The 24,584-nt window shown below is 33.6% G+C and overlaps 1 protein-coding gene across 3 annotated transcripts in view; it reads right to left on the bottom strand.

Annotated features, from left to right (window-relative positions):
* The window catches only part of LOC136030560 (translation initiation factor IF-2, mitochondrial-like), a 146,195-nt gene that overhangs the window by 7,883 nt on the left and 113,728 nt on the right, over nucleotides 1-24,584 (bottom strand). For all 3 annotated transcript variants that reach the window (XM_065709618.1, XM_065709619.1, XM_065709620.1), the window contains 5 exons: nucleotides 20,143-20,247; nucleotides 15,171-15,306; nucleotides 11,527-11,664; nucleotides 3,566-3,730; nucleotides 2,254-2,394 (listed from right to left, as the gene is read on the bottom strand). In XM_065709618.1, the coding sequence (XP_065565690.1) occupies nucleotides 2,254-2,394; nucleotides 3,566-3,730; nucleotides 11,527-11,664; nucleotides 15,171-15,306; nucleotides 20,143-20,247 (685 nt within the window). The remainder of the gene's footprint in view (nucleotides 1-2,253; nucleotides 2,395-3,565; nucleotides 3,731-11,526; nucleotides 11,665-15,170; nucleotides 15,307-20,142; nucleotides 20,248-24,584) is intronic.

A 24,584-nucleotide genomic window follows, 5' to 3' on the forward strand; every position in this document is an offset into this window, starting at 1 on the left:
TATTGGTCGATGCCCCAGTTAGTTTTCACTTTCGTTTTCACTTTATATATGATCCATTTGCTCCATCCTTTTGATACATTTGTGCATATAGACGTATACATATGCATAAATTTGTACATACATCCTTTTGCTTGTATATATACGTACGAACTACATACGTCAGACGGGGTTTATTTCTTTGATTTACACCCGCACAATTTGTAATTTGGCGGCCAAATTTGTCAAAGCATTTTAATACTTGTTTATTTTTAAACTTAAAGCTTTGAAAATTTTAACCCCCGGATCAGACCTTTGTAGGTCATAATATGGATGTTAGACCAACGTCGTAGGATTAGTTTGTATTTTTTGGACTAGGATATTAGGTTTGGACTAGGATACATGAATATTAAAACTCGGTTGGATCCTTTAATTGCTTGGATAGAAAGCTTTTCATTTTATTAGTTGACACTTCTTCGTCTGCTTTTTCTTTTATATATTTCTTTTTTCTGTAATTTTTTCTCTCCCAGACCAAGATCTGGCAGGGGCAGTTCCAACCCCGCCCCATAGAAAATTGCACGCCTAGCCAAAAAATGTGTATCTTCGATCTGCCCTAAAATTTTTAGCACTATTAGCCCCAGTTCAACTTTGGACCGATACCAATACCTTCATACCACTTGTAACTTGTTTTCAGAGTTACCATATTATCGCCATATACCGATTTCAACATTTCATGAGCCTCTTTGGCACGTTTCTATAATTTAATGCAGAGCTTCTAAGGGGTGACTGAGGGCTGAGGGGTATCACTTAAAACGTTTCACTCACTGTGGACGAAAAAAAATCATTTCCTCAGTCACAACAGTCGGTCAGTATCTGACCGAAGCTTCCAAATTATATCAATATATATATATCACTACTGTCTACAAAAAACAACAAAAAAATAAAAATAAAGAAGAATTTTATCTTTATTCTTCTTGATAAAGAAGAAGAAAGATAAAGAGCAAAATTAGAGATATACTTGAATCCAAACATAAAATGAGACAGACTTGGAATAAGATTTCAGAGAAAAGCGACGATAGACAAGGAGAGGGGAGGAATGAGGAGGGAGAAAGAGGTGAGGGGGTAAATTTTCTGATAGAAAGGAACATCAGTGAGTTACACATGTTCAGATCCTATTATATGTAGGGAGGAGGACTATACTCAGATTAACAGTAAAAAAATATAAAGAACAAAAAACCAGTTCGACGGGATAATGAAAAAAGAAGATAAAAAAGAAAATGAAAGCTAAACTTGGCTCAAAATATAAACCAATACACAATTGGATAAAAATTTGAAGGTGGGGAAAATAGTAACTCGTAGGAGAAAAAAATGAAGGGAGGAAGGAGGAGTGAGAGAGAGGAAAAAAGTTATACAGTATATATTTTCTGGAAAGAAAGAAAGTTAGTGAGTTACAGATTATCAGATCCTATTATACGTAAGGAGCAGAGTTATATCCTGATAATCAGTCAATGGTGGGGGAGAGTGGTGTTACCAAAAATAATTTTAAAATTAAGCTTGCGCTTACTTTTGTACATTCTCATTCAGTATACAAATCTGTCAAGAACAGAAAAAAATACAGACACTAACTGTAAAAAAATAAACCAACTGGCATTTTAAAATAACAAGTTTCAAGTTTTTGACCATCTCTGTGGTCAAAAATTAAATTGACAATAGACTTTAATAATTAAGGACATACCAAATTTTTATTATTTTTACGACATTCTTCAATGTCTCAGGCAATAAAAGTAAAAAAATAAATAAATTGACATTTTAAAATAACAAATTTGAATTTTTTGGGCATCTCAGTTGTCAAGAACTATATAGACAATAGAATTTAATAATTAAGAACACACCCAACTTTTTGTGGTTTTTACGACATTTTGCAGTATAAGAGTCCTCTGGAAGGAAGAACCATTCTTTCAGCCCCAAACTTTCTCGAAAGAAGAAACATATATTCTTCTTTTCTTTTAAAGCATAACTGAGCATAAAAAAAAGAATTAAATTTTAGGATACAATCTCCTCTCAGTCGCTTTTCCGGCAAGGCTAGGCTCATACGGGTGTTAAAATCTAGTTGAATCTCCCAGCCCACATCCTTTGCTGGACAAGCCTCTGCACAGAAAAAAAGTATAAGCAAATCAAAATGAGCCATTATAGAGTCAACCAAAGTACCAGAATCCAGACAACTTACCACAAAAAATTATAAAGTAACTTACCCTTAAGACAAATAAAATAGCTTACCATCAAAAATGTATTCTTCTCCTCTTTTCAAGCGGTATTGAGCATCCTTCTTTAAGATCCCTTTTGTACACCGACAACCAGCAACTGGTATTTTCTTTTTTCCTTCTGTTATTACGAACTCCTGAATTACGTCAGCCTGACCTTTGAACAAACATGCACGATGTAGTAGTAGTAATAATAATTTGTTATAAAAAAAACAATAATAAAAATAAATACAAAAATATATAAATAAAAAAAGAGAGACAAAATCAATCGGAAGCACACCAAAAGCGTCACTTGCGAGGGTGTGCTACTAACAAAAAAAAGAAGTATATTCTATAGAAAGTAGGAGGGTGACAACGTGTACCGAAAAATACTTACATAAGTATGTAATTAAATTACATACTTTACCTACTCCATTTAATGCTGCTAATTACAATGCTAACTACATTTAGAAAATTAAGATTCATTATTCGTGCTCCCCTCTCTCTGAATTCTCTAATGTAATAATTTACTATATAAAATGTTCATCTGAAGTGGTGGTATTGTTAAAAACAGGTCAAAACAAATTTTTACTGTTATTTTTTTAAGCTAAATTTATATTTTGATGCTCGGTAGAAACAAATATCAAATTTTTGGATAAATAGGTATTCATAGTAAACCTTTCTAAACTATCTTTTTTCCTTTGGGTATTTCTGGAGGAGCACCAAAAGTTACGGAAAAGGTAAAATTTACACATTGTGATATTTGCTCCACGGTAGACCTTCCTGGCATGAAGCCAGCCATTTGGATTCTTCGTTGGCTTCTGAGCGTAATTTTAATACATTCCAGACAATTGGTATAGCACAAAAAAGTCCTTTTACTTATTCAATGGCTCAAAAAGACAATTTCTGATTTATATTACTTTATTTTTCTGATTTAAGTATTTCTGGCGGGACAGCTGACCTAGAAGCTGTTGAAAAATTAATTTTGTCAATTTACTTTTTTTAGTTCTGCTTCGGTCCTAATTGTTTCAAGCACTTTCTATATATTGCAGTAAGTTCATATGTTTACACCCCTCCCCCAAATCAGTTCAAATTGTTTAGATTATTACTGTTTTTACTATTAAAGAAAACTGTTTAGAACATATATTTAAAGAGATTTCACATTCTTCTTTTATTTCAATTTATTTGTTAACTAAATAAAAATAAATAAAATTGATAGAACCAGTTATATAATTCTCATTTACCAGAAAGACAGAGAAAATTACAAATTATTTTAAAAAAGAGGGACAAAGCTCCATTCCCTGAACACACAAAAAGAATACTTCCATATAAAAAAAATAATTACTAACCTAAAATCTGTTCTTCATCCTTAGGAGGCATCTTAGAATTTATTTCCTCTTTGAGATCATCAAACATTTTATATATCACATTATGCAATCGAATCTGTACATTTGAACTGGCGGCAGTTGAGCTAACACTGGTTGGTACGGTTACATTGAAGGCATAAATTATACCTAAAAATTTTATTTTGTAAGGAAAACGGAACACAGAGAAACAACACTTTGCCAAAACACCTCCCACTAGAGCAATACACCCTACCCTTTAAGGGCTGAACTTGCGTATATCTGTGTACATTCTGGTGGATAAATTATAATATAATATGTTCTGCAATTTAAAAAATTGCACATAATAAAAAAAACTCTGAAATGGTCTTTTTAAAAGAAGATTTGAGGCTTAAAAGGAAAACAAAATCCCTATATCCACATACATATGATAATGATTATTCAAGCGTTCTTGGATTCTTTTTTAGAAAACTTACCAATTACTATTGACAAAAACTATTTTGCAGTTGCCAAAGAATTAATAAAATGGACAGAGAAAAAATTAAGTTTCTTTTGATCCTCTTTCGTCCTCAGAGGCGCCGGTTCCAATGCAGTTTATTATAAGAAAGGTCACATCTCCTACATAAATGATTTGATATAACCTGACATAAAATTGAAATACTTATTTAAAATGGAAATGTTATGTTGTGCTCCAGGATGAAACAATTTCGAGGGAGAACCAAGCAAGAGAGAAAAAAAATAATATCCAATTTACGAAAATTTATGCAGCAATTTACTAACGTTTAGAGAAAGACGGACACGTATTTTTTTTTTTTTTTTCATATTGAGATACAAGAAAAAATTATATTTCAAAATCTTGAGAGGAGGGAGGGGAACATTTTTCAAAACCTCGAGGGAAGGACAATTCCAACCCCCCTGCCCCATCTCCCCCAAATTGGCACTATTGATCTTAGTGCCGTCATAAAATAATACCAAAGATCTCAGTATGTTATTCGTTAAACGGTTTTTGTGCGAAAACATCCTTGTTCTTCTTATGGCCAAGGAATCAAAGGCAATCAATTACGAGAAAGTTTTCGTTTACTGCTTAAATTTGAAGAGCTTTTTTTTAGATATATATGGTTGAATAGTACTTTATATGTAGCTTTATATGTTTAAATAGTACTTTATATTCAGCTTTATATGGTGAAATAGCACTTTATATGATATTTCATAGAGCTTTGGCAGTACTTTATATATTTAAATGGTGAAATGATACTTTACATAGTATTTTAACAGTACTTGGAGTATAAATAGTGCTTTAATAGCCTGGTTTGTGCATGTAGCAAATTACTTAGGATGATGATACTCTTTTAGACTTAGAGATGCTGTAGACTAAGTTTTAAGGAAAGCACAGTGGGATTTTAGGAGGGGTAGAGGATATGTCGACCAAATTTTCACTCCTAGGTTAATAATTGAGAAGTACCTGAGTCATCAAGCATCTTTAGTCCACAGTTTTAATGGTAATGAGCAACTTTGATTCAGGTGATAATGAAGTTCGACTGCAGCCTTATAGAAGTCTTATGTAAGATTAGACCTTCAGTGTTGGTTTCCGATCCACCTAAAAGTTCTGATGCTGTTTCCCTAGTAGAACTTTGAATCTATTGACAGTGAAATAGTTAGGCAAATCGAAAGACTGTATGTTCACTCAACCTATGAGAATAGCGTATCTAGTTTTTTTTTAAGTAATCTGGATTATTTTGTAATTCTTTTTGTTGTTTTTGTTGATATTCTTATAAATGAAAATTACATTTCAAAACACAGATCGCTTTCAATGACATACAAATTATAGGCCTACAAGAGCTGTTGAGAGTTAGGGACGTAGAGAGGTCATTAGAAAGATTCTTATTTGTAATCATTGATTAGCATTCACATCAATGCACGGCATCTTATGTAGGGGGGGAAGGGTATATCAGACAAAAACAGTAAAGAGATTGGGGGTATGTGCGGGAATAACACTGCTGCGGTTAAGGTAGGAAATAAGGCAAATCAAGAGTTAAGCAGGCATCCCCTGGGGGGATGGTCTATCCCCATTTATATGGATCATTTTAACGGTCTATATGCTGAGGCGTACAGGAAAGGCAATGGGAGACCACGGAATCAAATGGGGAAGAAAAGTGTTTCCTGGACATAGATTATGCTGATGACTGAAGCATCCTAGATGAAAGTGGGAGCAAAATAAGTGACTTTTTAGAAGTGAGTTCATGGTGCTAGAATAGGCTTGAAAAATAATATTAAGAAAACTTAGTCGCTAAGGCTAGAATACGTGAAGATGATAAGGTGACATTGGGTAACAAAAAGGCTGATCAAGTGGGCAGCTTCACTTACCTTTGCAGTATTATTAGTAAAGGCGGTGGGAGCAGTGAAGAAGTTAAAAGTAGAATAGCCAAGGCTTGGGGTAGTTTTTTACAGTTAAAAACAGTTTGGAAGAACAGGAAAATAAGTCTGCAAATCAAGATTAGAATATTGGAAATTACAGTGATGAGAGTGGTCAAACATAGTTCTCAATCATGGACTCTCGAAAAAAAGGAGGAAGATTTACTAGATGTTTCCCAGAGAAATTGCATACAGACCGTTTTGGTTACCCGACTGACAGACCGTATTTCAAACAATAGGCTCTACGGAAGGTTTGGCTCAATCCTGCTTTCTAGGGCTATAATGAGAGAAAGGTTGAGATGGTTAGGGCACGTTCAGCGGACGAAGGATGACATATTACCGAATATTATCATTTGTGGCCAACCGCACAGGGCTGAATGGAAGGCATGACGTCTGCAGTTGGGGTGGAAAGATGTCGTAAAGAAAGACTTAGGGGAAACAGGAGTTTCCTGGGAGGGTGTAAAGAGGGAGGCTTCGAATAGATTGGGATGGAGGAGGAGTAGTGTCCGTAGCTGTGCTGACCTCAGCGGCTTGGTGTTTTGCTGAGTTGTTAATAGTACTAGTTGTAGTTTAATAATACTTTATGTATTTAAATACCAGCCATATATGGTTAAATAGTTCTTTATACAGTACTTTTGTGTTTTTAGTCAGTCTTCGACCTATTAAAATCAAAACCAGTTTATACTGTTTGGCCATTTCACAAAGGATTATTATTTGGGTATTTATTTCATTGCGCAACAAGTGCAATTGTGTGCAATACTGTATAGCGCTGTGAACAATTTGCTTTGAATAATTAGATAATATTATAACCATCGTTGTGAATGCCAGAGTACGATTGAATAAACGTTTGCAGGTCTCCACGGTCCATCGGGCCACCCGCCACGAAGGTGAATGCCGATGCCATCCCTGGGCCTGTCACTAAAACGTAAGTGATTTTTCCCCCGTTTTGTATTCATTTGCCCTTCAGTTTAATAGTTTGATTCAGCCTAAGCTCATTTCCAAGGATTCTCGTTATGGCCAGTCAGAGTCCTGCATATCCTAAAAGATGGCAAAGGCCGAAAAAACTTTTTTGTTTTCTGCTACATAGATCAAAAGGAAATAAGGCTCACTGAAAAAAGTTTGGTATCGTATGAAGTTAATATAAAGGAAGCGTCGCAAAAACGGAATAAGGTGAAAAGCTTGCGTTTGAAAAAGCTAAAAACTCTACCGAACTCAACAAACAAAGCAAATCATACGCCGCGCTAAAAATCAACGAGCCAGCAAGGTCGTCATCTCAGCTGTTGGAAATCTCAGCTCGAATCTCGAGTCTCAAATCTCAGCGATTTTGAACAAGAAAAGCTCCTAGATAGCCTAGTTTCCAGCGGTGTGAAACAGTTACCGGGTGAAGATTTGAAAACATTAACTACGAATATCATTTTCATCTCAGCTCGTCAGCTGTTGGAAAGAATTGTTGCCAGCAAGGATGAGACTGCAAGAACGCAAAAATTAATGATGGAAAAATTACTGAGTAAGTTTTAGAAAAGTGCGGGGATAAACAACAGAAAAGTGGGTATTCCTTAAAGCAGTCATGCGAGACGATAAGTAGGCACAATGGAACCTATCCCTAATAAAGAAATAAGGCATAATGAAATCTATGCCTCAGTGTCCCTTGACACACAAGTTTCAGAGCATGTTACAGTCCTAAAAAAGTTTGGAAGCAGAAATTCAAGGTTTGGACAATCGCGAAAAGTTAACACAAAAAAAGCTCCTAGATAGCCTAGTTTCCAGCGGTGCGAAACAGTTACCGGATGAAGATTTGAAAACGTTAACTACGAATATCATAACACGGAAAATAGGAGTCACCAGGCTTCGGCAAAATGACGCTCAGAGTATTTACCACAACCGTTTAAATAATTCTACTCTACAAGGGCAAAGAGATGTTGCACCAGTGATTGTGAAACTAAGAAACAGTGAAATGGTAAGCAAAGTTGACAAGAGCAAAACTAAACTTGTTAAGTCGGGCATTTTTTGCGTCTGTTGCCCTAACGAAACGCCGTTGGAACATTCTAAATAGGTTAAGGGGTAGTTTTGGAGTTGGAATGTCTCGTCTGATTGTGGGCTAATTCTCACAAAATTCCCCACAGACACGCTTAGTGTATGTCGACAGTATGCGATTCTATAATTCTGGTCTGTCTGTGAAATTTTTCGCCGAAGACAGAGCACTTGTTGTGACAGCGAAGACTTTTGAAAATTTGGCCCACAAAGCAAACAGAGCTTTGCAAGGGTTGAGTGAGTTTGTAGGCACTAACTTTCTTAGCATTAACGAGGCAAATGATTTTGTTTGAATGATTTTGAGAAAAAAAGTAGCGGGAGAGGAGGCCTAGTTGCCCTCCAATTTTTTGATTACTTAAAAAGGCTACTAGAACTTTTAACCTTGATTAGCTTACGTAACGAACTTCTGTTTTCGCATGTTTTTCTTAAGTACATGAGGGGGTTCACCCCCTCGTCAGTACCTTGCTCTTTACACTAGAGCTTAAATTTTGACGTAATGCCTTAAGAATGACCCCTGAATCACAAAGGCCGTAGAATAAATAGTTGAAATTACTAAAAATAATTTAGCGTAAAGAGCGAGGTATTAGGAGGACTTGAACCGCTCATATGCGTAATAATTTCGGTTCATTTTAAGTTTTAATACTACTCCTTATTTTCAGTTGAAACAACCTTTTCATATTTTTTCATTGTTTTTTTAAATGATGCTAGAAAATCCTGCGCTCCCTTCATGTAACTTTTCTTCCCCCATGACAAATTCTTCCATGGAAAGCTCCCCCAACATATCCGCCTCTTCGCAACCCCTCTTCCCCAGCCAAAAAATCCCTATGAACACGGCTGTACACTTCCCAATAACCATTACTATATGTAACCACTGGTCAAAGTTTGTAACTTGTAGCCCCTCCCACGGGGACTGTGGGGGAGTAAATCGTCCCCAAAGACATAGTTATAAGTTATAACATAGTTATATTTTTCGACTATGGAGAATAAAATGGCTATCCCAGAATTTTGATCCGGTGACTTTGGGAAAATAATTAGCGTGGGAAGGGGCCTAGGTGCCCTCCAATTTTTTTGTCACTTCAAAAGGGAACTAGAACTTTTGATTTCCGTTAGAATGAGCCCTCTCGCGACATTCTAGGGTCACTCAGTCGATACGATCACCCCTGAAAAAAAAAAATAAAAAAAAAATAAAGACGCATCCGTGATCTGCCTTCTGGCAAAAAATGCAAAATTCCATGATATGATGTGATTTTCGTGATTCTATGATTTATGCGATTCTATGACTTTTAAATAAGTTAAATTTTCTCAGGCTCGTAACTTTTGATGAGTAAGACTAAAGTTGATAAAACTTATATATTTAAAATCAGCATTAAAATGCGATTCTTTTGATGTAGCTTTTTAGAGTTTTGGTTACTATTGAGCCGGGTCACTCCATACTACAGTTCGTTGCCACGAACTGTATGATTGTTTGATTGAGCCGAATATAAATTATGGATGTATGATTTCGGCTAGTAATTTTACGTGTCGATTTTTAGGAAACTTGGGATTTTGAATGTGGGCCAGATTTGAGATTTTCAAATTGTTATTTTTGTGTTTCAGAATTTGAATGGTTTCGCGTCTGATATTTTTAATAACTTTTTTCTTTTTAATCATTTCATCACAGATATGCTACGAGAAATGCTGAAGACCCGGTAAGTGAGCCAAGAAGTACGGTTCGTTCTAGCAATGTGGCAAGGTACACGGGTAAGGTGGTCTGGAGTACCTTTCCAGATTCAATTCGGGAAGCGCCATGTGTGCCGCAACTTAAAAACCGGGTAAAAAAGCATCTCCTAGCGGGTGATTGGTGAGTGTGGGACTGGAAGACGAGAGAGGACAATTTAAGTAATTTTAGCCTTTTTTCTGTTATTAATATATTCCTTTTCTTGTTTTTTTTTTAATTAATCATTCAGTAATTATTGTCATAATCTCTTTGATATTGATCTTTATTTGTGTTTATTTCAGTAATGATTTGATTAGTTGTATAATTTAGTAATTGTGTTCTGGTTTCGTTTTTCAAGCACATTTGTGCTTTTTTTGTAAACGATTGTCAAGCCGGCATGAATTATTTTTAGTAAAGTTGTTGAATCCTGAATTCTGACTTTATAGCACTTTATAATAATTTAATTAGCACTTAGCATAAAAATGTTACTTTAATAGTAATGTACTACAGGATGCCCAAATTTGCAGGGAAAGCAAAGCTTCTAATTATAGACTTTTTTTTCGTTTCTCAGACTATTTATAATCAATTAAAAGAAAAAATCCTTAAAAAGTTTGATGCAATATGTAAGGAGAGAATAGGGTTTTATATTTACCACAAGATCTCTACTTTTCTAGTGCAAAATTACCCCCTCCTACTCTTTGCTTTTTTTCATACAAATTTGATATCACAGAGCCGGTATCAAAATCGATTTCATCGATATTAAAATCGAGAAACAGATAATAAAATCGGAATTTATACAGCAGTGTGTACATACGGGTCCAACAATATGGAGGAGAAGGTATTAGATAATTCGTCTAGCGAAAGGAGGGGGGGGGGCACATAATTTTACTAGTTCAAAAAATGTTAATAATTTTTTTCACTTTATCAATATTGTTGTATTCTTAAGAGTATCAAAACAATACTTAAAACAGAAGCTATGCTCACCAACAATATAAGCTTCTGTAAGAATAATTCAGGATGGGCAGATAATTTGTCTAGCGAAAGAAGGGGGAGGGATGTGCTCATCTTTTTTTCCCGAAAAGGCTGTAAAATGGAAACATTGTTCACCAACAATATTTGTTATCCTTAGACAAAAATTGTTTTAAATTTCAAGAATTTTTTTTTGAAAAAAAAAAACATCTTTTTTTAGCACTGAAGACAGCTTGGCGAAGGTCCTTACTAAAATATCTACTGTCTTTTCTCTTTTTTCGTTTGCTTGGTACTTTATCAAATTATGTTTTATTATATTTTTTTAGACATTATTTTTCATATCTTCTAATGAGAAGGAAAACAGGTTTCTACGTTAAAAAACATTCCAATCCTCCTGTCATCGGCAATGGACATTTTTTTTGGAAAGTGTGGGGAAAGATTCCAAATTTTTTTCCAAAGGTCCTAGAAAATAGTGAAAATAATATAAATTTTCTATTTAGTGCCATATATATATATATTGCACCATACTTTCCACCATATATATAGTGCACCATTTTGCACCGATTTTCATGTATTATATGTTTCAAAACATCACCTGGTTTTGACATAGAGAACCATTTCAACTTTCCTGTCATGGGCAACGACATACATTTAGGGAAATTGTGGGGAAGAAGCTCAAAATATTTTTCCAAAGACTGGGGAGGGCAAAAGTCCTAAAATAGTCAAAATAATGTTAATTTTTATATTTGGCACCATATCTACTACACCATATTTCCCACCATATATATACTCCACCCTATACTGCACTATTTAGCGCCAAATATCCTGATATCAAAACGGGACCAAAAAGAAAACTCACCATTATAAGGTTCAGCTAGCTTAACATCGTTATCAGTGACTGGCCCAACGCCAAAATGTATCAAGTCTAATTCACACTCATTTGAATAATATGAACTTATAATATTTAGTATAGCTTCAATGGAGCCCTCAACATCACCTTAAAAAAATAATAATAAAGAGCCAATAATGATATACAAAAAGGAAAGAAAACTCAACGAAAAGAGAAGCATATTTTGATTAAAATAACCTCAACAGAAAATATGACCATTTCATAAGACAAATAAAGGTTATAAGACCGAATTATCTTTAACACAGAACGTAATTTAAATATTTTTTAAGAATCGAGACATAGAAAGGACCCAATTTTTAGAACCTGAACTACACAGAACCCAATATTTAAACCATTTTTTGAATTTTCATATTAACCAAGGTTCTTGCAGACAATTAAATTTTAATTTCAAGTTCAGTAGAATAGGTTATATTCTAGAATAGAGTAAGTTTCAAAGAGGTATATAGGTATAATTCATCATAGAATTTATTTATATAGAAAACGACAGAATAGAACAAGTTTGTTAACTACGTTAGCTTTCAGCTAGCACGTCAATATAAAATAAAATGAATTAAATAAATAATGCAATGAACAAATGAATAATGAAGAAAATGAACTAAATAATACAATAAGTTACAAAAAACAGCAACAGCAAAAATCCATAGTAGCAAATTCAAAGTCAACTCAATAAGATGTAAGGATCGTGTGCTATCTTTTTTGTCCTTCAATAGCTAAAAAGTACATAAAACAAGCACATTTACATATATTTTCACCTGCTGAACAATGGTTTGTGTAGCGCAGGTAAGGATCTCTTGATTTTCTGCCTTCGGCCGGGAGTGCAATGCGTGGTTGGGGGCAAATCATCCGACGCATCATCCGAGTGTTTTTCCCCCAGATTTCTCCAGATACCCATTTTGAGCTGTGTCGACTTTTGGCTGAGCTTACAGAGTCACGCCGTTGACCCCGTTCCAAACAAAATAACCAGCGACACCAGTGACACCAGCACTCGAACCCCCATCTTCACAGACAAAGAATTTCAGGTCTAGCGTGCTAACCGCTCGGCTAGGACGGCCCATGGAAGGCCGGATCACGACGTAGGTAATAATGCTCCTAAACATAAAACAAGCCATCTAGGTATATTTAAACACTCCTTATTCTTTTGAAAAGAAAACCTAAAATATATTAGTTCTTTCAACCATTTTTAGTAAAATGAGTAGTTCCTCTGAAGAGCTCATTGGCCTGCGCCACGATGCAGACAGCATGTTTATTGCGGAACAAGTCTCTTCTACCAAGTGTTTACTAGGTTTTGTCCTATATTCCCAATCAAATTCCAAGCACGAGTAAGCCCATTGACACTCCGGCTTTAATTGGTTTTATGGTGGCGTTGGCAAGGCGGCAGGTGGTTTTGTCAAAGACACAACCTGAGACAATAGCTCTCAGGTTGACAAAGGATAACAAGATCTACGCAAAAAGGAGCCTCTGAGTACACAGAAATATCTATAAATAGAAAAGAGTTAAAATATGAAACTAATTTCATGTTTTCTATTATAATGTTCTTCCTCTTAAGAAATATTCCTGCGAATTCTCAGAGCTAAAATTTTGACTATTTCACATTGTTAGTTTGGAACAAAGGAACTACCCTTCAGTGACTTTAATACCAGGAAATGTGGGGGCACCAAAGTTGGCTCCTAAGCGTCAAAATCATTTTCGCCATGTTCGTTTTTTTATTCCGTAGTTAAAACAAGTTGCTAGATCGTTCTTCAATTATTGGAAAACCAAAAAGAGTTTTAATTTGTTAAAAGTGTTGGAGATGAAAATTGAGCCATTATTAAACGTGTTGGGGTTAAAGGTATTGGATATGAAAATTGACGAATTGGTGTTAAAGGTGTTGGAAATGAAAATTGATGTGTTGTTGTTAAAGGTGTTGAAGATGAAAATTGGTGTGTTGTTGTTAAAGGTGTTGGAGATGAAAATTGAAAAGTTGGTCTAAAAGGTGCTGGAGATGAAAGTTGACGTGTTGGTGTTAAAGGTGTTTAGATGAAAATTGAGCCATAAAACGTGTTGGTGTTGGCGTTAAAGGTTTTGGAGATGGAAATTGACATTTTGGTGTTAAAGGTGTTGGAGATGAAAATTGATGCGCCGAAGGACGTATAAATCTTTGCCCACTCCTTTTCATAGGGTTGCTATACGAGATCGATTAAACATTAAAAAATTAAAGGAATACTGTCCAGTAAGCGATTATTTACCCTGCTTGAAGGCAAACAAAAGTCTCCAAGCATGGGAATCTAGGAGGTTCCCAACAAAGCGGGATGCAATATTTTGAACAGGAAACCTATTAGATCCCAAATATGTAAGTGATTTATTAATTGTAAAAAATAAGTTATAATATATAATAAGCTAGTAGCATGTTATTAATTTAGCGATTTAAGATACAGGTTTAGAGTGGCAAAATACAAATGGCAAAAAGGGTGAAATGTCAAAAAATATTTCAGCTCCTAATATTCTAATTTACAAAAGGAGGGAGGAAATGTTGTTCTAGGGCATTACCCTCCCCCCTGTAGATAAGTAAGCAAAGGTAATAATCCATTATATATACAAAATATTTACGCAATAAGAGAGGGACTGCCACCTCCTTATCACCAAATATATGACTTCAAAGGAAGGAAGGCTACTAAGTTAAACACACTCTTGGTTAGGACCAAAAGCAGAGTTTACCACTAGAATATTTTTCTTTGCAATGAATACATAAACACCTCCCAATGCAAAGCATGAATGGGAGAGAAACAAAAAACACTCAACACACACTCAAAACATACTACAAGCATACTCGATACAAAACAAATATCAATATAACCAATAAGGATATAAGAATATATGCATAAGAAAATGTATAAGCAAAATAAAACTAGGACGGCATAAGATGGAAACAAACAAAATTCAAAGCATAAATGAAGTATCAAACAAGGCGTCAATACAGATGAATATAAATAAAAATTATATCTTATTTTTATTAAAATCACGCTTGGTTTTGTTAAAAATTCTGAAAAAAAATCAATATTCAATTCCCAGAACTCCTCCCGAAAAATCTTAAGCTCCAACACCCTGTTTTTGGTCATTTTAATATGTTATACAACCATCTCCAAATACAAAAGCATGAATGAGAGAGATGGTGCATAAAACTACATATTCAGCACATATTCGACACACTAAAAGTATACTCGATACAAAAAAAATAATATAATAAATAAGCAAAATTGTATAAGAATATATATACAAGAAAATATAGAAGCAAAATGAAAAATGGGACAAATTAATGAAAAACAAACATAATTCGAAGTATAAATGAAGCATCAAACAAGGCGCCAATAGTGACTAATACAAACGAAGATTGTTATTAATGAAATTTTTATTAAGATCTTACTTGTTTGTTTGTTTGTATTTTTTAGCCTAAAAAAAATCAGGTCATTTTATCAGATTTTTGGTATGTTTCACAAGAACCGTCATAGGCAACTTCTCACAAATATCAGAGCCGTCGGTTCCCTTGTGTTATCCCCAATGCCCAATGAGTATGTCCAATGCCCGAAAATAAAGAACTTTTAAGTGAATCTCATTACCTTTGACAACAATGGAAACTCTAGGGGCTTCAAATTCAACGTCTTTCTTGGTTAATTCTCTTCTTTTCTTCGCCAAGGCATAGCGTACGTGAAACCATCCAATCTCTCTTCTTTGCTTCAAAATTTCGCCATACTCCTAAATGTGAAGCAAAAATTCATACAAAACCCTTTAAAATCCCTTTTAAATTTCACTCCTAAATGTGAAGCAAAAATTCATACAAAATCCCTTTAAAAATCTCTTTTAAATTTCACCATACTCCTAAATGTGAAGCAAAAATTCATACAAAATCCTTTTTAAAATCCTTTTTAAATTTCACCATAATCCTAAATGTGAAGCAAAAATTCATACAAAATCCCTTTTAAATTTCACCATAATCCTAAATATGAAGCAAATATTCATACAAAATCCCTTTTAAATTTCACCATATTCCTAAATGTAAAGCAAAAATTCATACAAAATCCCTTTTAAATTTCACCATAATCCTAAATGTTAAACCAAAAATTCATACAAAATCCCTTTTAAATTTCACCGTAATCCTAAATGTGAAGCAAAAATTCATACAAAATTCCTTTTCACCATACTCCTAAATGTGAAGCAAAATTTCATACAAAACCCCTTTAAAAATGATACTAACAAAGAAATTATAAAACAGATAGAACACAGACTAGCCGTTTTCTTCGTCAAGTTTTTTTCCTTTTACAGCAGTAGATTTCAACGCCATTTATACGAAAATTACACTTATAATAATAATAATAATTTTATTCCTCACGCCTCTCAATACAAAATTTCCACGTAACTGACACCTTATTAAAAGAAAAATGTTATGGCAGGGCGAAGAGCGGATCGACTGTGGCACGATTGCCATTTAAAGTTGTCCTACGTCGAAAGTCTCGAATATGGTAAAGTTTGATGGTAATTTCCCTCTAAAGTTTGAAATAGCAGAGGAGGCACTCTAGTATTACCTAAGTGAGGAGCCATTAGCCTTCAATATATTATTGCTATTTTTTGGCCACTTCGTACGGAAGAGGTGGTTGTAGATACTTCAGAAGAGGGCTCGTTCAATTGGGAATTGGAAGTTCTAGTGTCTTTTTAAGAGTTAAAAGTTAATTGAAAGTTAAAACCTATACTGTTCAAAATAGCTGAAGTCAGGTAAATATGCCTCCAATATCACGACCCCTACAGCCCTAAGGACAAGGCCAGTAAAAAAAAAAGAAAAGAAAATGCAAATTTCCAATATTTAAACACACATTTTATAATGAAAAAGGGATACTTAATGGATGTTGGGTGTGGGCTTTTGGAATCTTTTTGGGAGTATTATTTGGGTCAAAAGGACAAAAACTTTTGTTGTGGGTAGGGGAGGGCAGGAGGGAGTCCAAAAACTTCCAAGAAATCATTAAATTATTTTTCAAGCAAGGGTACTTCTAAAAGTTTAAAATTTTATCGTAATTCCTTTAAAAACATATTTCTATTAGTATTTAAATTATATATATTTCAAAATATTTATATTTCTGGAAGTTTTCCGGTACTTTTGAGAAATATTGGAAAACTTCGTTTTACTAGTCTAAAAGGCAGCTAATTTCCAGGAAATTTAAAGTTTCTTAATGTTAGAGATTTGAAGTTTCATGCATTTCTGGAAACTTCCTAAACTTCCAAGAAATTATTAAACTATTATTCAAACGAGGCTGTTTCTAAAGGTTTAAATTTTTATTGTAATTCTTTTTAGAAAATATTTTTATTAGTATTTAAATTGTATTTTTTTTTTTAAATACTGATTTTTCTCCAAGTTTTCAAGAAATTCCCCGAAATACTGGATAACTGGGTTTTACTAGCCTAAAACATATTTTTTTCCATTAAACTTCTTCTCTAGAATTCATTTCTTTTAAATAGAGCGGATATAATTCAATGACTAAAAAGCCAATTGTAAGGCCAATTGGTTCAGCGAAACTTCAGCTAAAGCGTTCTATTTTCTTTTTAATAAAGCGTAAATTACATTCCAAGCTTTGAGATTTGGGAGAAGCGTCAAGTTCTATTTTAAGGTATAAGTGTGAAACTGGAATCTTTTTCAGCTTTTAGAAAAAAAATTACAGCTACGGAAATTAAAACTTGATGCAGATGGGTAAATGACTGCATTCGCTCGTGGCACCAGTTCGTAGCCTCCAATCAAATAAGTCTGTTTTGCAATATGAAATCGCATTTTGAAGTTCACCTAATACGGCTTACGAAAAAAATCGACAAATACTTTCAAGTAAATAATATTGAGAAAAATACATGGATTCAAGACTACCTTAGAGCTAAAGCCACGTCTGAAATTTCTTCTTTAGAAGAAGAATCTCTAATTGAGTTGTCTTGGAATAATGCGTTGAAGGGAAATTTTGATAGCATGGAACTTTTTTTTTTCATCAGTAAAAGGAGAATATTGAAAGGTTAGGGGTAAGGCTCTACCAATATCATTCTTGTTTGCAAGGTCCTATTTTAGAAAAGCTGGCTTTTCGATTATCGTGGTATTAAAAAGTAAAAATTGCTCGAAAATTAACCTTGAACACGAAAAAAGGGTCGCCACATCATTTTATTCAAAGACTAGATAAGTTGTATAGTGAACAACAAGCATATCCTTCCCATTACTAAATTTAATAATATCAATCATCAACTGGGGTTCAATAAAATGCTTCTGAATTTTTAATTTATGTTTAACTATTTTTAAACTAACCCAACCCTATTAAAGTGAACTTCAGCTGCGTGTCAAAACCTTATTGAGTGCATTTTCTTCACAACGAGGCGCTGCATCGAAGACCATTGTGGCTATCCAGAATCAATATGTTAGAAATTTAAGAGAAATAAGTTAACAAATTTAATAATAAGTTAAGAAATAACAAGAAGTTAAAAAAATTGAAAAGAACCTGATATATTAAGGGAGTCGCGGAAAAAATATTTTAAAGACCTTTAACACAAAAAAGATTGAAAACCACCGTAACAGTGACTACTTAGTGTGTTTTGGATGATTTTTTCTGCATACTGACATACTCGTGTTATCTTTAACAAGTAAGAAAGAGATGGCCGGCCTTTAATTCTGCGTTAAAAGATGTGCCATAATTCCATTGGTTTAATTTTGGGACGTATTTTGGCAAACAAAACAAATCATTCATTAAGCGTAAGTCAAGAAAGTATCCAAAAAAGCCTTGTGTTATGATATATTCTGAAAAACAAATCCAGACGGAAAAAAATAAATTAATTTTTTTATTGAGAGGCAATTAATTCCGCCTTTTAAAACCTGATTGATTCTTGAGAAATATGGAAATAGTGGTTTATTCAATTGGCTAAAATTTTAATAGTTAATTATAATATTTTATTATTATATTATATTAAAATTAATATTATTAATGTGAAATTATTATTGATTTGATTTTCTTATAAATATTAGTATATGATGTATTATTTATGTTAATTGATTATTAATGATATATTGATAACATATTATCATTAATTTAATATTATTAATAATTCTAATTGTAATTAATACTATATCATTAAGGGATTTTAATATTATATTACATTTAAATTTTAGTATTATAATAGTAAATTATTATGTAAAAATAGTTAAAAATATTAAAATTGCTAGAAAACCGCTTCTGGGTGTTTCTCTGTGGCTTAAAGCCACTGCAGTAGATACAATTCTCGAATTCTAGATTCTAGCTTTAGCTCAATTCTCTAGCTTCGAATTCTAGCTCGATTCTAGATACTTCAACAGCTCCAAAATTAAATATAAGTACCCATCAAACTTCCTCCAAAATTTGATATATGAATTTACACCTTTATCTAACTGTACGCAATAGTTCCCTTATTCAACAGCTTCTTAAGATTTTTTTTAATTCATTTCTTCTCAGTTTTCACAAAATTAGTCATGATGAAGTTACATAGTAAAACTAAACATTTTATTTTGATATTTAAAAATATACAAAAACCCAACCAGAAATAGAATATATTTTCACGTGTTCAGGCTCCATTCCTTTGATAGCCTTTAAGCACTCTTTTATTTAAATTTAATTTAACTCATTTTTATATCACTCTTAACTTACCTAAAATTATATATATATATATATATATATATATATATATATATATATATATATATATATATATATATATAAAACACCAATACACACAGAAATGTACCTTCATATTTTCCCCTTCCTTTTATTTTTTTTTCCTTTAAATTATCTATTTTTTTGTTCACTTAATTCAATTTAAATCATCCAAAATCTACTAAAATCATTCTGAGTATATTCAAAAATACCAAAGAAAAGTTTCTCATAGCCTTTAAATCACTATTCCTTTTAGAATTACTTTACATTACTTCAAATCATACTAGACATGTTCATCTTCCTTTCCTTTCATAATCCTTCAGTCTCCATCATTTTAAGTTTACTTTATTTCAACTTAAACCATCCATAAACCAATTCAAGTTATTCTACGGATGTTGGGAATGCCAAAAAAAAAAAAAAAAAGTTTGATAGGCTTTCAAATCATCCTTCATTTTAAATTTACATTAGTTCATTTTAAATCATGCTACATATGTTCGAAAATTCTTTAAATTATCCTTCCTTTAAATTTACTTTAAAATTACTAGCCTTTAAATTATCCTTCTTTTAAATTTACTTTGTTGTATTTCCAATCATCCTACATATATTCAAAAACACAAATAGAACAGATAATATACCTTCAGATGTTCACCTTCCTTTTCTTTGATAGTCTTTAAATTATCCTTCCTTTATATTTACTTTGTTTTGTTTCAAATCATCCTATATATGTTCAAAAACACCAATAGAAGATGGGATATTCCTTCATATGTTTATTTTCTTTTTTGATAGCCTTTAAATTATCCTTCCTTTAAATTTACTTTGTTGTATTTCATATCATCCTACACATGTAAAAAAAAAAACAAAAAAAACAAAAACAATAGAAAAGAGAATATACCTTCATGTGTTCATCTTCCTTTTCTTTGATAGCCTTTAAATCATCCTTCATTTTTTCAAGCTCCAGTTTCTTCTGTCTATATTCAACAACTTCACGAGCTCTCTTCTACACGAAGAAGAATAACAAAAACAATGAAAAGGATCATAAGGGAAAACATAGAAAGAGAAGTATAATGATTACCTTCAAAAAAAATGATAATAAAATGGTATGGTGGCTAAAATAACTGAATTACTAACGGTAAGACGGTTTTGGAACACTAACCCTGATACAAAAAATTCGCAGACTCTCTTCTACACGAATAAGGATAACAAAAAGATAAGAAGGATAGTAAAGAAAAGACAAAAGGAGAAGTATAATGATTATCTTCTAAACGAAGGATAATAAAAACGATGAGGTAGCTAAAATAACTGAGTCAATAACGGTAAGGCAGGTTGGGAATAGTAACCCTTACATAACAGCTTCACGAATTCTCTTCTGCACAAAGAAGGATGATAAAAACAACTATAAGGATAGTAGGGGAAGGATAAAAGAAGGTCGGTGATTATTATCCTCTAAAATAAAGATGATAAAAACGGTGAAGTAGCTATATGAAAGAATTACTCACTGTAAAGAAGGTTTGGAGCCCAAATTCTGATACAACAACTTCGCGAGCTCTCTTCTACACAAAGAAGGAAAAAATAATATGAGAAGGATAATTCTCATCCTAATATTATGCCTGTAGCTGGATTGCGTGATTTTTATACACTGGTTTTTATGTATAAGTATTATTATGGGTGCGTTCCTGACTGTTTTACGGGAATATTTCGGGAAAGGTCCAACGTTCATAGTCATGGAACTCGGACAAGTGAAGATGTTGAAGTTCCTCGCCTATTTTCAAGTAGGACTGCTTTTTCAGTTATTTACAGAGGGGCTAAGCTGTGGAATAAGCTTGTCCCAACTACCAAGGAATTTCACATTAGTCAATTTAAATCTGAGCAGCGTGTGGGGTTGCTTGGTAAGTATTGACAATAATTGTTAATCGTCTCTTTTTTTTTTGCTTTGAGATCATGATATTATGTTGTTTTATTGAGTATGAAATATTTATGTAGGTTTTTTTGCGGTACACAATTTCACCCTTCTGCTTATTATAGATTAACTTGTTTTTTTTTCTCTTCTATTTTTTTGTTCTTTTTTGTTAGTAGCACACCCTCGCAAGCGACGCTTTTGGTGTGCTACCGATTGATTTTGACTCTATTATGTTTTTGAATAATAAATTGCTATTACTACTACTATCCTCAAAGAGAAGGATAACGAAAACAGTAAGGAAGCTACAATAACACATTAATTAAGGAAAGGAGGCTTGGAAACGCTAAAGCTAATCCAACAGCTGCAAGAACTCTCTTCTACACTAAAAAGGATAATAAAAGCAACGACAAGGATAGTAAAGGAAGGATAACAAGAGCACAACGACTCTTATCTTCGATTACATAAAAAAACTAGTTTTTTTTTAACTGAAAGTAAGGAGCGACATTAAAACTTAAAACAAACAGAAATTACTCCGTATACGAAATGGGTTTTCCCCTCCGCAATCCCTCGCTCTTTATGCTAAAGCTTTTAATTATTTAAAAAGCAGAATTGTGGCAAAGAGTCTAACTTTAGCGTAAAGAGCAAGGGATTGTGGAGGGGACAACCCATTTCATATACGGAGTAATTTCAGTTCGTTTTAAGGTTTAATGTCGCTCCTTACTTTCAGTTAAAAAAAACTAGTTTTTTTATGTAATTTCTGAACGTTTTTGAATTAATGCATGTTTGATTTTGGCTCTCCACACATAAATTATTAAAATGAAATTTGCATATCAATTCCTTTTTTGGCTAAATGGCTTTCTCTTAGTTTTGATCAGACGATTTTGAGAAATAAGGGATGGGGAAGGAGGCCTAGTTGCCATGCAATTTTTTTCGGTTACATAAAAAGGCAATTATAAATTTCAATTTTTAACGAATTTTTTTATTAGTAAAAAATATACGCAACTTAAGAATTAACTTACGTAACAAACTTTTATATTCTTTAATTTTTATTATGTATATGAGGGGGTTTGTACCCTCGTTATTACCTCGTTCTTTACACTAAATCATAAGTTTTGTCCCAATTCTTTAAGAATGACCCCTGAATCAGAAAGGCCGTAGAATAAATAGTTGAAATTACTAAAAATACTATAGCATAAAGAGCGAGGTATTTATCTCCTCCTAAATACCTCACTCTTTATGCTAAAGTATTTTTAGAACCCCTCATATGCGTAATAATCTCTGTTCGTTTTAAGTTTCAATGCCACTCTTTACTTTCAATTGAAAAAACTTTTCCATGTTTATTTTTTCATTGTTTTTTTTTTATAGCAATTTTAGAAAATTCTGCACCCTTTTCATTGAATTTCTGTTCCCTCATGACATATTTATCCAAGGAAAGATCCTCCCACATAGCCCCCTCCCCTCAACCCCACCCCCAAAACCAAAAAAAAAATCCCCTGAAAACGACTGTACACTTGCCAATAACCATTATTATATGTAAACACTGGTCGAAGTTTGTAACTTGCAGCCCCTCCCCCAGGGACTGTGGGGGAGTAAGTCATTCCCAAAGACATAGTTATTATGGTTTTTGACTATGCGGAACAAAATGGCTATCTCAAAATTTTGATATGTTGACTTTGGAGAAAAATGAGCGTGGGAGGGGGCGTAGGTGCCCTCCAATTTTTTTGATAACTTAATAAGGGCACTAGAACTTTTCATTTCCGTTAGAATGAGCCCTCTTGCGACATTCTAGGACCACTTGGTCGATACGATGACCCCTGGGAAAAAAAAAACAAAAACCAAACAAACAAATAAACACGCACCCGTGATTTGTCTTCTGGCAAAAAATACGAAATTCCACATTTTTGTAGATAGGAGCTTGAAAATTTTGCTTTAGGGTTCTCTGATACGCCGAATGCGATGGTGTGATTTTTAGGATTCTGTGACTTTTAGGGGGTGTTTTCCCCTATTTTCTAAAATAAGGCAAATTTTTTCAGGCTCGTAACTTTTGATGACAAAGACTAAATTTGGTGAAACCTATATATTTAAAATCAGCATGAAAATCTGATTCTGTTGATGTATATCTTAGCATCAAAATTCCGTTTTTTAGAGTTACGTTTACTATTGAGCCGGGTCGCTCCTTACTACAGTTCGTTATCACGAACTGTTTGATACTAAAGATAACAAAACTCTGTAGCTGCAATACAGAATTAATAAGAGTAAAGCAGGTTTGGAACATAAACCTCAATAAAACAGCTTCGCGAGCTCTCTTCTACGCAAAGAAGGAAAAAAACAATGAGAAGGATAAGGGAAAAGGAGAAGGATAATAATGGAAAAATAAAACGAGAAATGTGATTCTTATCCTCAAAGAGAAGGGTAACGAAAACAGTGAGGAAGCTATAATATCATATTAATTAGGGAGAGGCGGTTCGGAAACGCTAAAGCTAATGCAACAGCTGCACAAACTCTCTTCTACACTAAAAAGGATAATAAAAGCAATGACAAGGATAGTAAAGGAAGGATAACAAGGGAACGATGATTCTTATCTTCGATACTAAAGATAACAAAATTCTGTAGCTGCAATATAGAATTAATAAGAGTAAAGCAGGTTAAATCCCAATAAAACAGCTTCGCGAGCTCTCTTCTATGCAAAGATGAATAAAAAACAATGAGAGGATTAATAAGGGAGAAAAAAAGGAGAAGGATATTTCTTATCCTAAAAAGAAGGATAACAAGAGCTAAGAGCTCATATGGCACTCGTGACGAGGTCGGAAGAGCCAAGAGTATGGTATGAGCTCTAGCAAAATTTTAATAATCAATAGATTGCTTTCAAAGGAAAATCAATGGCTTAATGCCCATCGGGATTTAAAATAAGAGCTCTGAGTCACTAGGTCCTTCTAAATATCAAAATTCATTAAGATCCGATCACCCACTCGTAAGTTAAAAATACCTCACTTTTCTAACTTTTCCTCTCCATTCAGCCCCCCCCCCATATGGTCGAATCGGGGGAAAAGACTTTATCACGTCAAATTGTGCAGCTCCCTGACATGCCTACCAATTTTCATCGTCCTAGCACGTCCAGAAGCACCAAACCCGCCAAAGCCCTGAACCCCACCACCCAACTCCTCCAAAGAGAGCAGATCCAGTCCGGTTACGTCAATCACGTATCTACGACATTTATAAGCGTTTCCAAGATTTCCGGTTTCCCCCTCCAACTCCCTCCAATGTCAACAGATCTGGTGGTCATTTGAAAACAGAAATCTGAGACTTGAGCTCCTTCTAAATATCAAATTTAATTAAGATCCAGTCAACCGTTCTTAAGTCAAAAATACCTCAATTTTTCTAATTTTTCCAAATTAACAACCTCCACTCTATCTCTAAGCTAAGAGTTAGAAAGTTAT

This window comes from Artemia franciscana, chromosome 8, assembly GCF_032884065.1.
Source record: "Artemia franciscana chromosome 8, ASM3288406v1, whole genome shotgun sequence".
NCBI lineage: Eukaryota > Metazoa > Arthropoda > Branchiopoda > Anostraca > Artemiidae > Artemia > Artemia franciscana.